Source organism: Acomys russatus, chromosome 5, assembly GCF_903995435.1.
Source record: "Acomys russatus chromosome 5, mAcoRus1.1, whole genome shotgun sequence".
NCBI lineage: Eukaryota > Metazoa > Chordata > Mammalia > Rodentia > Muridae > Acomys > Acomys russatus.
This window is the reverse complement of record NC_067141.1, coordinates 78,719,031-78,733,157: the sequence shown is the minus strand read 5'-3', so window position 1 is coordinate 78,733,157 and position 14,127 is coordinate 78,719,031. Positions and strand designations below refer to the sequence as shown.

Genomic DNA, 14,127 nt, shown 5'->3' with positions numbered 1-14,127 from the left:
TGACCCCCGACCCCGCCCGGCCCCGCCCCTCGCGCAGCGCCGCTCAACATGGAGGCGGCGGCCAACCCGGAAGTGGCGCGGCCGCCGCGCGCCGGGCGCTAGGGAGCCGCGCGTCCCCGGGCCAGGCCTCGCCTGCGCCTCCGTGCCGCCCGGGCCCCGTCTCCTCCGCCTCGTCTCCCTCCGGCGCCGGTCCGGGCACGGCCGCTTCCGCCGTTCTCGGGGGGCGGGGGAGGAGGAGCCGCGGAGGCCGGGCTGCGCGGGCGGAGGGAGAGCCGGGCGGGCCCCGCGGCCGCCGACGGTTCGTTACAGCCGGGTCGGAGGAGGAGGAGCCGGGCCGCGCGGGGCGGAGGCCGCTGGGCCCGGGACGGCGGCGGCGGCTGGAGGCTCCGGGCTGCGCGCGGAGGCCTGGACGGCGCGGCCAGGTGATGTGGGCCCCGGTGCCCCTGCGGAAGAAAGGGACGCCCGCCCGTCCCCGCCGGTCATTTTGACATCAGCCCCGCGTAGGGACCTGGGGGCAGCAGCCCTGACTCCTCAGCTCGCTGGAGTCGCCCTTAAGGATGCTGTGATACCTGGGGGGGTGGTGGGTGCCGGGGCTCTCCCTGCGGGAGGGGCACTGCCTGCGCGCCTGAGCTGCGCAGAGAGAAGGGGAAAAACAAAAACAAACACATAAAAGACAAAACAAAACAAAAGAAACAAAACAGAAAGCCCACAATGATGCTGTCCGAGCAAGCCCAAAAGTGGTTTCCAACCCACGTGCAGGTCACAGTGCTTGAAGCCAAAGACCTGAAGCCCAAAGGCAAAAGTGGCACCAATGACACATACACCATAATTCAGTTGGGCAAAGAGAAGTACTCTACGTCTGTAGCGGAGAAGACCCTGGAGCCGGTCTGGAAGGAGGAGGCCTCCTTTGAGCTGCCTGGGTTGCTCATGCAGGGCAACCCGGAGAAATACATTCTTTTTCTTATAGTGATGCACAGGTCCCTGGTGGGACTGGATAAGTTTTTAGGGCAAGTGGCAATTAATCTCAATGACATCTTTGAGGACAAACAAAGAAGGAAAACAGAGTAAGTTATATAATTTATTTTGAATTTTGGGCGCTTAAATATATCGTATATGGATTTACTGTTCTTGACCATAGTATATTTGAGGCATTGGTCTTTGGGATTGAAATAGGACCCAATTTTCAGCACTTCTATTTGTATACTTTTGAAGTAAAAATAGCCTTTGCTCTGAAATAATTTTTTTAAAAAGCAGAGTGGTTAGTGATCCTTTTATTTATTTTTCTTGATTTTGTGTGAGGTAAACAGCTCTTAAATATTGGAATATCTTGCCCTGGGTTTTAATAAAATCAATACATTTTAATAAGACGCCTAGAGCATGAACTGGGAAACCAGAAAATTAAATCTATGCATGTAATGGTCTACGTCTGTTGAGCGCTGTCAAAAGAGAAATTACTAATTTTAGAACTCTGTATTTCAACATTGTAAACAGTTGGCCTTTATTTTTGCACCATCAGTTTTCAGGGTCAGTAATTCTTGATAGAGTAGAAAGTTGTTAAAAGGAAAAAAAAAGTTTTGGAAGTCTGCACAAACATCCTCAGTCTTGAGCCCACTGACATTTTTGCCTTTGAATTTGCACTATAGTGGAGCTGTTGTTTACTGGGGAATCAGTTCAGCAGAGCTGTTGTGTTTAGGCCGAATTAGCTGCTGCAAGGTTGGAGACAGTGATTAAAGTCCTGTGAGGCTGTGATTTAATGACTTCATCAATGAAAACATGGCTTTTGCAGCAGAACTTTCAAGCCTGAGTTAGATATACTTAGTTTAAGAACTCAAGTAGAGACAATAGCGTGTTTGGAAAGGTAGGTCTCCTGCCCATCCTTTACTGCCATGCTCACATGCTTCACCTTACATAGGTGGCTTACAGTGGGCCAGGGCTCTGACACAGCAGGGCTTCATGAGAGGGTGGTGAGTTGAGCTTATCAGAGGATTTCACTTTTCCCAAGTAGCCCCCCCCTCCAAACATTCCTGATACAGGTCTATCTACCTGCCATTCAGACTGCTTTTATAATAAATAATGATAATTATAAGTTCACATCAATTTTTTAAAAATAATCTTTTCTCACTTTTTCTTGTAAAACTTGCCAGCAAACTTAATAGGCATTGGGTTTTTTGTTGTTGTTTTGAATAAAGTCTTTACCTAAGATTTAGTGTATGTAACATAAAATACTAGAAATGCAGGAAGAAAAGAAAAAGTAAAAATTTAATGAGGAGAGGAGAAAAAGTTTTAAGTTGTGTATTTAATGATTTTTAAACTTCTTGAGGCTTAAATAGCATTCACTGTCTTTTTAAGTATTTTTCATCAGATTTAAAGTGAAAATGAATAATAACCAAATAATTTGTCCCAAATTGTCAGTTTGGAGTAATTTAGTATATACTCTTGAAAGTGTTTTGACTGTGAGCTTTTGAGTATCTACGGTTTCAATTTTCTTAGGTGCTTTAAATAGTACTTTTAATATTAATGATAATATACTTCAGACCTTTCAAATGTAAATTCCCAAGTTTAAGTAGGCCCAAGTGTGGATCCAAAGATCCTGAGAATGAAATAGCCTTTTAAAAATGTCTTGTTTTATTTCCGTCTTTGGCAGCTTGGCAGTTACAATAAACTAGACCATGAAGAATACTCTAATACTGTAGTCTGTCCCGCTTTTGGAGGGAGATGCTTTGAGACTCCATCCACAGGGTGTGTGATGTTACTGCGTACAAAGGGATTTTCATATGTTATTAAACCCTGACTGTTTTGTGAGAGTGACTAAATGGGAACTGTGTATTTGATGAGGTATCTTTATTGCTAATATTTCTAGATTTTTAATATATTTAATAGCTTCCTTTTCCAGCCCAGCTGCACATGTGGCACAGTAAGAGACGGACTTGAGCCACTAGTGTATTAAAAGAAAGGTATTTAATATTCTGCACATTGCTAACCCTTGTCAGCATATTCCCAAGTGCTTTTTGGAAAAGTGGAATGAGTGATGAAGGCCACCAGCTGATTGAGACATCCCAAGGAACTGCTGGGTGTGACACTTTGTACTTTGTGACAGTGAAAATGACAAGTGTTTACATCTTGTCTTCCAATTGTGTCATGAGAGGCAAGAAATATCATGCTTAAAACTGTGATTTTAACATATTTTTCTACTTTGAATATATATATATATATATATAATTTTATTTTATTATTTTTTAAAAGAGGAGGGTTCAGGCCTGAGCCAAATCCTTTGAGCAGAAAGAAAACTTTCACATTTGCCTTCTTTAATAGATGTCTGGGTTGGCCCTGGCATGGGATTTAAGGAAATAACAGTGTTTAATAACAGAGTGGGAAAATCATTTCTGCTGTTATGTAATATCCATTGATTTTTTTTTTTTAAAAAAAACAACCCAAGTAGGTGATGTTCTTTTGTTTTCCCCCCAATGCTCTCAAAAATTAATAATAGAGTACCTAGAGTTAGGTGACACTTGCACATATAAATATTTTAAAGTGTGTGTGTGTGTGTGTGTGTGTGTGTGTGTGTGTGTGTGTGTGTCTGCATTGCACCGGCCTCCTGGCCTCTGGCCTCCTTAAAGCCAGTCTTGTCCCATTTCTGACCACACAACACTGGTTGCTTGGGAATCATTCCCACATGTGAGGTACTTTTGGACATGGACCCATGCCCACTGAAAATTGAACAGAAGCCATATACCATTTCAGCCCAGCACTCCAGAGGTGGAAAAGAGTCGGCATCAGTCCAACAGCTCCCAAATGCTGTGTCTTCATTTGTCCCTTTGAAGCCTGGGAAAACAAACACTATGTCAGGACTCTTGAAGTGCTCATTAAAATCAGTTTCAAAACAGAACAGCTAAAGTTACTTGTCAGGCCTACCCTATACATCAGTGTGTTTTTCAGAGTTCTTTGCAGGGCTTTGCTTTGTTTGTTGTTTTGTTTTTGTAGGGGTAGAAAGGAAAATTCATAGTTGTTATACTTGGATTCAAATGCATTGTTGCTTTATTCTTTAAAGCTTGCATAGGTGTTTAGAGTGTCCTACTAAAACCAAAATGGTACAAGACATTCACGTTTGGAATTAGGTCTTGTTGATTTTACAAAGATGGTTTAGAAAAAAAAAATAGAATGGACTTTTAGTGTAAAGCAAACTGTCCTCAAGGAGCTTGCTTTCTCACAGAGAGGAGCACAGCGTGCTCCCCACCCCACCCCACCCCACCTCCAGCTCTCTGGTTAAATACAGCGTTCTGTTCTGTAATGTGTGGCAGCCATGTGGCTAACCTTATTAGCACATGTGCTTCATCAAGTCAGGATGAACTTGTGTTTTCCTGCAGATGTTTTTTATCAGCTTTAGATATTTTCCTTATTAGCTTCCATCTGACTTGGGGAGATGGTTTGCCATTCTCCTTGCCTCAGTTTCTTTATCACCAAAGTAAGGTTGTCAATGTAGATAATTTATTTGCTGTTATTTCAAAAACTGAGTTTTGACCATCTTCACCCCCTTCCATTATAGGGACCATTGATATATTTTCCTCAAGTTGGCTTTTATCAAGATTATAACCTCCATGTACACGGTTGTGGGTGCTGCTGTGGTTGCTTCTTGTGGGGTGCACATTCTTATAAAGAGCATTCCATCATTTCTAATATAGTGTGAGGTTTTAGATTATTTCTCAGGTATCACCCATCAGAAGTATTTCTCAAGCCATTAAAAATGGCTTTGTTTCCCAAAGCCTCAGATAATTCTGGGGTATGTAGCTTTGCATCATTTGGGGTGTCCTGAGGGCCATGTTGGTGTTGTGTGGTGCTCTGCATCCCACACTTCATTGCTGCCATCACTTATTCCTAATTCTGTTTAGATGTTATCATTGTATAACTTTTTCTTAGTTTAGGGTCTTAGAACAATGCATTCTGTGATAAATTATCCTATTGTAAAAAAAAAAAAAAAACAAACTGCTTGTTTTGGCATCGGTGTGATCTGTCCTAATGGGCGGAATCATTTCAGTTTATTGAGGACACATGGTACCATCGTGGAGGGTGATACCCATGTGTGTGCGCTCTGTCCTTCCTCTGCACCTGTCTTTGGCCTGATGAATAGTAAGTCCAGCCATCTTTTAGTTGTCCTATTGGCAAACAACAAGAGAAGCAGTGATGTAAAGTCAGGTCAGAGTTGCTCTGTAGCGAAGGAAACTCACTGCGCTCCTAATGGGGCATAGACTATCGCCAAGTGATGTGGAGGCATCGGGTAGTGACACTAGTGACACCAACAACTGGAGACTTTCTTGTGGATAAAAATATGGTAAATAAAACCAAAACAAGCCCTGCTGCTTATGTACACCACTTAAAAATTGGCAGCATGATGCTGGGCTCTTGCTTTGTCAAGTCCTTTTTACTTCAGAGTCAAAAGCTTTCTGGCAGGAATCATTTGAGTGTTTTGTTCTCTGGAAACCTCATAAGATTTATTGTTTATCACTTCTTACATTTTGCATGTTTTATTCAAGAAGAGACTTAGATTCATTTTATGTGAATATAAGTAATGGTACTGGAGAGTTTAAGTGATTAGCAAGCTATGTACTATCACCATTGTTAATAAAAATCTTTTACTAATGTCAATCATATTTTGGGATAGGAGCTAAGTATTTTATTTAAATGTCATCATTATTTGTCATTTTATGGTACTCAGATATAATTGGAAGTATTGAATTATTTTCAAAGTTTCTGGCTCAATCTCTTTGAATGTTAAGCATATCCTTAGGCCATTAGTAACACTTGTCCCATATGGAAACATAATTATCTATTGTTGATAAGAATTTTTTATCATGATTTTTGAATTATGAGGGGAAAGTTTATCAAAAACCCTTTACATACTGTCCAAAGATTCGTTGTTGTGTGTGTGTGACTCTACAGAGACGAGACCAGTTTGTTTGCTTGATTTGTCTAAACAATGAGTAAAACTAGAAACCTGTGGTTGGCTGGTTCTCTTCAGTGTGTAGATGTGTGGCCACTTTACCTGAAAGCTGCTGCCTGCAATTTACAAAGTTTGCTGCCATCATCATATGTTACAACCAACTGTTTTTCTTCTCTTTAAGGTGGTTTAGATTAGAATCCAAGCAAGGAAAAAGAATAAAAAACAGGGGTGAGATAAAGGTCAATATTCAATTTATGAGAAACAATATGACAGCAAGTATGTTTGACTTGTCAATGAAGGATAAAACAAGATCGCCTTTTGCAAAATTAAAAGATAAGATGAAAGGGAGAAGAAATGACGGGACATTTTCTGACACATCTTCTGCAATCGTTCCAAGTACTCACGTGCCTGATGCCAACACTGAGTTTTCAAGTGGTGAAATGCAGATGAAATCCAAACCAAAAAAGCCTTTTCTTTTGGGTCCTCAGCGACTCTCTTCTGCCCACTCAATGTCCGATTTAACTGGATCCCACTTATCTTCTGAAAAACTGAAGTCCAGCACCATAGGTCCAACACATCTTCTAAGTCGCCAGATAGATTCCTTTGGAGTTGTTCCAGAAATTGGTAAGTGGTGCCTCGTTTCTCTTCCCTCTTCTTTCATGGAGTGTAACTTCTAAAGTTAGAAAGTGAAAAGTCATGTTTTCTAAAACCAGTCATTTTCTAAATATAGCTTGAGTACCTACCAAACTCTGATCCCTCCACTGAGCAGGCTTGCTTTATTATATTCTGTTATAGGTGATGATGCAATGAGTCCTAGTCTGCTTTCATGGCCTGGCCTCTTCTTTGCTGTCATTTCTCAGTTTCAAAAGGTTGCAACAGGGTTCAGTTGGCAAAGTGCTTGCCTTGCTTGAGGACCTGAGTTTGATACCCCAAACCCACCTTCAAAAAGCAGGACAGGAGTTGGTGCAGGTTTATAGTCCATACTGAGGAGGTAGAGACAGGTGGATCCCTGGGACTTCCTGGTCAGCCAGCCAAGACTACTTGGCAAATTCCACACCAGTCAGGGATCCTGTCTCAAATAGCAAGATGGGCAGTTAGTTCCTGAGAAATGACCTCCTCAAATATGGCCTCCACAAATACACACACACACACACACACACACACACACACACACACACACACACACACACACACACACACACCCAAACAAAACAAAAGAAAACAAAACAAAAAAATCCCAAAAAAAACCTGCAGCTCATTTTTCTGTTCCATCCAAGTATTCCTAGAAAAATGTCTATATCAGAGAAAATTAAATTGGATTCTAATGATGGAAAAGTTTAAGACTTGTTGGCATGATCATGAGATCAGGTCCTTTGGATTAACTTTATACTTTTCTCATGTGATGATTTCTGAGCTGAGTAAGATAGTGATTGTCTAACAGCACAGTATTATTAGCCCATCTACTTCACAATATCCCCTACCTAATTTTAAGATTCTTTTGATTATTTTGAGGGTTAATATCTTTAGTTAATTGCTCTCACTCTGAAGCAGCGAAATGTGTCAGATAGTGTAATAGCATATGTCACCCGTCACTTACTAATGGAAAAAAAAATGTTTGTAGGAAGTCTCAAGTCTCCACACAGAAGAACACTAAGCTTTGATACCTCTAAATTGAGCCAGCCTGGCGGCACTGTGGATGAAGGTGAACACTCTTTCGGAAGGCAGAGTGACCCATTTACAAATGTGACTGCTTCATTACCCCAAAAATTCGCAACACTGCCAAGAAAGAAGAACCCATTTGAAGAAAGCAGTGAGTCATGGGACAGCAGCACAAATCTATTTTCAAAACCAATTGAAGTAAGGAAAGAAAATAAGAGAGAGAAAAGAGAGAAAGTGAGCCTCTTTGAAAGAGTGACGGGGAAGAAAGACAGCAGAAGATCTGACAGGCTCAACAGCGGGGCCCCTGACAGCCCGCGGGACTTGAAGTCACCTAGTGCTTTCAGTGAAAATCGGCAGGACTATTTTGATTATGAGTCAACCAATCCGTTTACAGCAAAATTCAGGGCTTCGACTATAATGTCATCTTCAAGGTAAGCTCACCAAGGAGGAGTGCTATTGGGAAACCTTGTACTAGACAGTAATACATGTTCCTTTTAGATACATGAATATCTTATGTTATTTTTATTTTTTACCTTTATTTTTCCTTTAACAATTCATCTAGACTTAAATGTTGCTGCTTATATTTGTCCTTGGAATTGAATGTTTTACCTTGAAAAGACAGTGGCTTCTTCATCTCTACGCTAGTTTGCTCTACCTACAAGAGCCAGAAAGCCTCCCGGGCTCTTGGAGAAAACAGCATGGTTTCTGATGAGACCTGGGGAGAGTGAATAACCATGGGGATGAATTTAAGACGGAGATTTGTTTCTAGGTTCTTCTGTGGGATTGAAACCTGGGCTGCCTGGAGAGCATTAGTGAACCAATAGCAGGCAACATGCTGTTCTTGAGCAGATGCTGGCTGAAGTATTAAGGTTGTCATGATAGATGTTAACTATCCTTGCTAAAAGGCTGATCAGAAATAGATTTTATTCATGAGTGCTCTCCGGAGCCCAGTGACCTTTGGGGGTATCATGAGTAAAGTAACCAGAGCCCTGCGCTGAGAAGTAGCCATAGGCATCATTAGCTGATGAAGAACTCACGTTTGGCGTCCTGGGTCCTGTCTATGTACCACTGCTGACTCCATGACATCTGTAAGTCAGGGCATCCGCATATGTAGTGATGGAGGACCTGTGAAAGGAACCTCGAGCAAAGATGGCTGTGAAGCGTAAGAAATTGTAGAAGAACGCAGCGGAGGCAGAGGCTTCTCCTCCAGTTGTGTAATGTGTAGACCTGGGTGGGAATCCTAACTGTGCAGTACTGTGACCTCTGTAGGCCTCAGCATCTGCATCTGTGTGGCAAAGAAGATAGAAGTTAGCTTGTAGGGCTTAGGGTGAATAACACACGAAGCACACAGTACAAAGGGAGGCACTGAACAGGGAAATAGTAGATGGCCCTGCTTGGGCTGAGATCCTTGATTTGAAGCCTGACCCACTTTTATGTAGAAATACGGTATCAGTATTAATGCTTTCATCATGGATGGAACTCTGAGTTTCAGCTTGGGAGCACATCAGATTTTGGGTTTTTGCTTGTAAAATTGATGCAGATACTCTAAAATTCCCCCAAACCAAATTCTGAAGCACGTTGGGTCCCAGAAGATCTGGGTAAGGGTGACCTCTCTCTTGCTGGGTGTGCTGCTGTGTACTGTTCTCCTTAAAATCAGTGCTTTGTGTTCTGTCCCACTATAAACAAAAGATGGACCATCAACAGCCCGTGGGTAGGCCTTGGTCTTATGCTTCTCTCTCATATATACAAGGCCTACCCATGTGCATGTGTGTGCGCGTGCGTGTGCATGTGTGTGTGTGTGTGTGTGTGTGTGTGTGTGTAATTTTACTATGTTAAAAAAATGCCTAAAATTTCCAGAAGGAAGCACTCAATTTTTGTTTTCTTTTATTATTTAGATGGGGATTTGCTGTGATTTTCAGGGAAAACTTTCATTCAATTTTATTTATAGAGCATACTTCAGAGAAACATTTTATTTGTGTTATCATCAGCAATTCATTGAGTTCTCAGTGTTGATGCGCTGCTTTGACACGCTGACCCTTCTTCATGTAGTCTCTGTTTCATCACATTTTACATACAGGCATAAATGGGTGTGTGCCCATCCCTTTCTGAACATTTTTATTATCTGCAGGAGAATATTGAAAACAGCTTTACAAGATAACTTAGAAATTGAACAAACAAGCTGATTTTAGAGTCAGTGAAAAGCAAGAAAATGGAACTGGTTGAAAAATATTATTTTAAGATTATGAAAAAGTAAGTACCCTCAGGTCTTTAATGTCTTGGGCTGCTGGAGGCTTTACAGAAAGATGGCCTCCAGTAGACTTCAGCTTTGCTTTGTTCCTCGGTAACATTAACACCGCCTTTGCCAAAATCAGGGCTGTAGGACACATTCTGTGATTACAAGCATATATGAATAGATTTTTTTAAAATTTAAGACTTTTGTGTGTTTATGAGGCTCCAGGTATGGAAACAGATGGAGGGAGCATTCTGGGAAGTGTCTGTGTCACAAGTCATCTTCCTGGTAAATTAGAACACTTGCAGTTAATGGATGGTTCCAGTTAACGTACAAAACAGTGGGCTGTAAGTGAGCTGAATAGAAAGGCTGTGCTCCCTAGTGTCAGCCAGCAGCTTTAGCGTGGGTGTTCTCTCCTTGGGTCACCCTCAGCTGGGTCAGGTAGCATCCAGACCAGGGACTTTGAAACTACAGATCATATACTGTGAGTTATTTTTCCACTATATTAAATAAAACCACTTAGAGATTCCTGAACTCTGTGACGTATGTTGGGGGGTACTGAGTCAATTTAAATCAGAGCACACTGGGGTTCCTCAGATTGCAGAAGCTTGCAGACTGCGTCAGTGTGCTCTAAGTGACTAAACGGTGACACCTTCAGTCACCGAGAACGTGACTTTAGAAGTTAAAGTTTTTAGTTTTTGTGTACGTAACATCTGCCTGAGGAAAAGCCTCATTGGAAACCACAAAATGCAGTTCACTTTCATCTTGGAGTTGCTCCTATAGCCTTGTGGGAAACTGATGAGGACGTGGTGAGTCTGCGGCAGCGTGCATGCCTCCTCCCTCATGTCCACTCCCAGGGGTCTTCTTGGTGACTTGCTGTTTCCCTGACGCCTTTCCACTCTGCTAAAGAGAAATGGTGGTTTCCCGAGCCCAGTGCTGTCTGGTACAGTCTAATCTTCTGGAGGAGCACACACTGTGCCCGAATAGCTCACTCACCTTTCCTCCCACTGTCATGAGTACTTGTAGGGCAGAACCTGAATTTCATTGTCTTTTCTGTCTTAGTCTCCAGTGTGCTTGGCAGTCCACATTAGAAAGTTTGAACATACACATGGTAGCAAAACAGGCTTTAGAAATATTCCTTTTATTCTGCCTGTCTTCCACTTCCAGCCCAGTTTGAACGGTGGAGACCTTCCTAATAGATTAAAAATGCAACCAAGAAGGTTGATATGTACAATTTTACATAAATGCTGTTTAAAATCTAAGAGAGTAAGCAGGTGTGTCAACATACACCTGTTAGCCTGGCACTCAGGAGGTTGTGGCAGCCTGGGCAACTTAATGAGATCCTGTTTCATAATTGAAAATTTAAATAAGTGAGCAAAGATGTAGTTCATTGGTAGCAGTACTTGTCTGTTGTGTGCAAGGTCCTGGGTTAAGTCCCCAGTATTGATTTAAAGAGCTAAGTTTTACACTAATATTTAGGATTTATGACATAAGCAAGTATTTCTAGTGTCTGTATGGTTGGTAGGCTAGGTTATCAACTGCAGTCACTCCAGGTCGCAATGGCTTTGTACAGGGCGTTCCTAGAGAGGGGAGAGGAGTAAGCAGGTGCTCTGTGGGGCGTGTCACAGCTCCCTGGGGCCTCTTCATTCTTGTAATGCCACCATTGTTATTTCCCTTCATACGGAGAGAGGTGGGGACCGTCCATCACAGTATGTTGTCACGTGGTGCCAGGACTGGAGCCGTAAGTCTGCATATGTCCCTTTGGCCAGAGTTCAATCAGGTCCCGTCTTAACTGCAAACCATTAAAAAAATTGGGTTTAGCTGTATGCCTAGAGGGACATGAGTCGGTTCCGTGTACAACATTGTGCAAGTGAAAGATACCAGTTCAGTTTCTTCTGAGATTCCAGCTGCATCCAGCACGTGGATCTGCCAGTCTCCCATTGCTCATGAGCATGAAAGTGTAGTTGGAAGTCATGTCATTTATAGGAAGATGTCAGATTGAATTGTTCCTCTTGCCTCTTACTGATAAAAATCACAGGGAAGTATTGATGCTTCTTCCTTATCAATAAGCTCAAATACTAACTTGTGTTGTTACGTCTTCTCCTTAATTGTAAAGCTTTTCTGTACCAGCAAAACATCATTTACTAAAGCAACAGCTGTGCCCTCAGGGTTAGGAGTTCTAAAGGGGTTATTTAGAACAGTTGCTTTTTAAAAATAGACTATAAATGATCTAAACACCTAATCAGCGTTGTTTTACAGACAGTCTCACTGTGTGTTAACAAGGCAGGCTGGACTTGAGCTCCTCTTTCTTCAGTGGTGAAGCATTGAGATTGCACCTGAGCACTGCCGTAGCACCGGTGCTGTGTTTTCTGAGGTGGAGAGAGCATGGACAGAGGTGGTCTGAGAACCGCACGGCACATGGCCTCCTTCTCTGTAGCCCCCTGCCTGACCCGATTGCCACCTCCCCCATGCTGAGACTAGGGATCTGCCAGTGAAGTCTAGGGTCCACCCCGGCTTGTTGACTGTTTCTGCAAATGACATTTTGTTGGATTATAACATTCTCATCTTTGTGTGGCTGTTTGGCTTTGGCATGAATGCGTTGAATACGTGTCAGAAACTTAGGACCTACAAAGCCACTCTTTATTCTCGGCCTTTTTCCCCTCCATGCTCTCTCCATGGCCTCAACTCAAGGTCCTCTTGCCTCAGCCTCAGGCCCAGCCTCAGCCTCTCACTGTTGGTTACAGGGGCGCACTGCCACACTAGACTTTATTCCTGACCTTTGCCCACCTCCATGCCAGCTGAGTGGAGAGCAGCCTGGATCCCAGAAGGCCAAGAGACCCGAAGCAACCAGTTGGACTTTGAAAAACAGATGCTCCCAGAATTACATGGCTAAGGTGGTCCCACACACTTTTTATTTCACTAAGTGAGCTGTGGGGTAAAATGCCTTGTATTTTGTTTAAGAATGCTCAGGTCAGAAATGCTAAAGAAGTGTGGGTCCAAACAGCAACTCTAAATACTTTGTACATGTTAAGGTTTATTATATTTTAGCCTCTTCTTACTACCCAGCTTTTCTCTTTGCTGAGCCTCCTACTCATCGTGGGAAATTTATTTCCTTAGAGGGCTTCTCTGGGTGCTTCCCAAGGGTGCTGCAAGCCATATGACATCTTCCTTCCCTGGCCTCAGGCAGCAGCAGTGGCACAGGGCTTCTTTGGGTTTACTCTGATAGAGAAATTGGAGTTGCCATCAGATGCTTGTGTCTGGCTCTTAGGATGATCTCTTGAGTTCTACACCAATCTTGCTGAACTCCCCAAACCTTTGCCTTTTCTAACCTGAGCCAGTGCTAACCAGCATTGGCTCCTGTTCTGTCTTGTTTTTAAACTATGGTTCGTTGGACCTCCCTTCAGATGAAGTATGGACCTTTTCATTAGCATGCTTTGAAGGAAAATCAGTGTTTTCAAAACTTCTCACTGATGACCAGTTAGGTTTAAAACTTGCAGATCTAAATTGCATCCCTTCCGTCATACATTTTCAGGAGTTAAGCAGATAACCTCAGCAGGGAAGTTGGCCGCTAAGGCAGTCCACAGACTAGAGGAGATTCCTGGCTTGAAGTAAGAAGCACCGGGCTGCAGTGGATGTTGAGGACAAGGCTAGCCTGTCTGTGACTGGTATTTGTGATAAATGGGGTGAGTTGCTTGTCAAGGTACAGATGAAACCTGGCTTCAGTTGTGATGAATGACTCGAAAAGCATGCTTAGTCAGTTGAAGAGATGATGTGCATACTCCACACAGTGTGTTTTCCTGAGGAGGGCTGAAACATGCCACCCCTCCACCTAGCATGGAGAAAGTTACTGCCTGTCTTGTCTAAAAGAGGAAAAACAAGCAAACAAAAAACCTTTTGTATCTCACCTCCTAGGTAGGCGTCCTACCACTGAGCTGTTTCACAGCCCTCTTTTTACTCTTTGTTTTGAGGGCAGGTCTCACTGGTGGTCTCACTGCAGGCCAGGCTGACCTTGAACTTACAGCACCAGGATGGCAAACATTAGTGATAAAAACCTGCTTCACAGGAAGAGCTGATAAAGTCAGAGAGCAAAGAAACAAGGCAAGGCATTTTGTGGTCATTCTGGAGACATGGATGGGTCTGTTTGTGACTGGCACAGACACCTGCTTCCTCCTTCCCTTCCTCGCTACTTTGCCGCAGCTCCGCCATCAGGGAACCCTGTTCAGGGCTGCACAGCAACTGGGCAGTGGGCTTTTCTTTGATTCCTGGATCATTTATTTTATGAGAGCAGATATTTCACTTGACT

The 14,127-nt window shown here is 42.9% G+C and overlaps 1 protein-coding gene across 2 annotated transcripts in view; it reads left to right on the top strand.

The window, feature by feature from the left end:
* Window positions 1–367: 367 nt before the first annotated feature.
* Window positions 368–14,127, top strand: part of Rab11fip2 (RAB11 family interacting protein 2) — a 33,115-nt gene continuing 19,355 nt past the window's right edge. The window contains exons 1-4 of one of the 2 annotated variants that reach the window (XM_051146868.1): window positions 916–1,064; window positions 5,033–5,124; window positions 6,117–6,559; window positions 7,557–8,025. In XM_051146868.1, coding sequence (XP_051002825.1) covers window positions 6,190–6,559; window positions 7,557–8,025 — 839 coding nt within the window. In that variant the 5' untranslated portion in view covers window positions 916–1,064; window positions 5,033–5,124; window positions 6,117–6,189. Of the gene's footprint in view, window positions 1,065–5,032; window positions 5,125–6,116; window positions 6,560–7,556; window positions 8,026–14,127 lie in introns of both variants that reach the window. The other variant, XM_051146867.1, reaches the window with a different exon arrangement.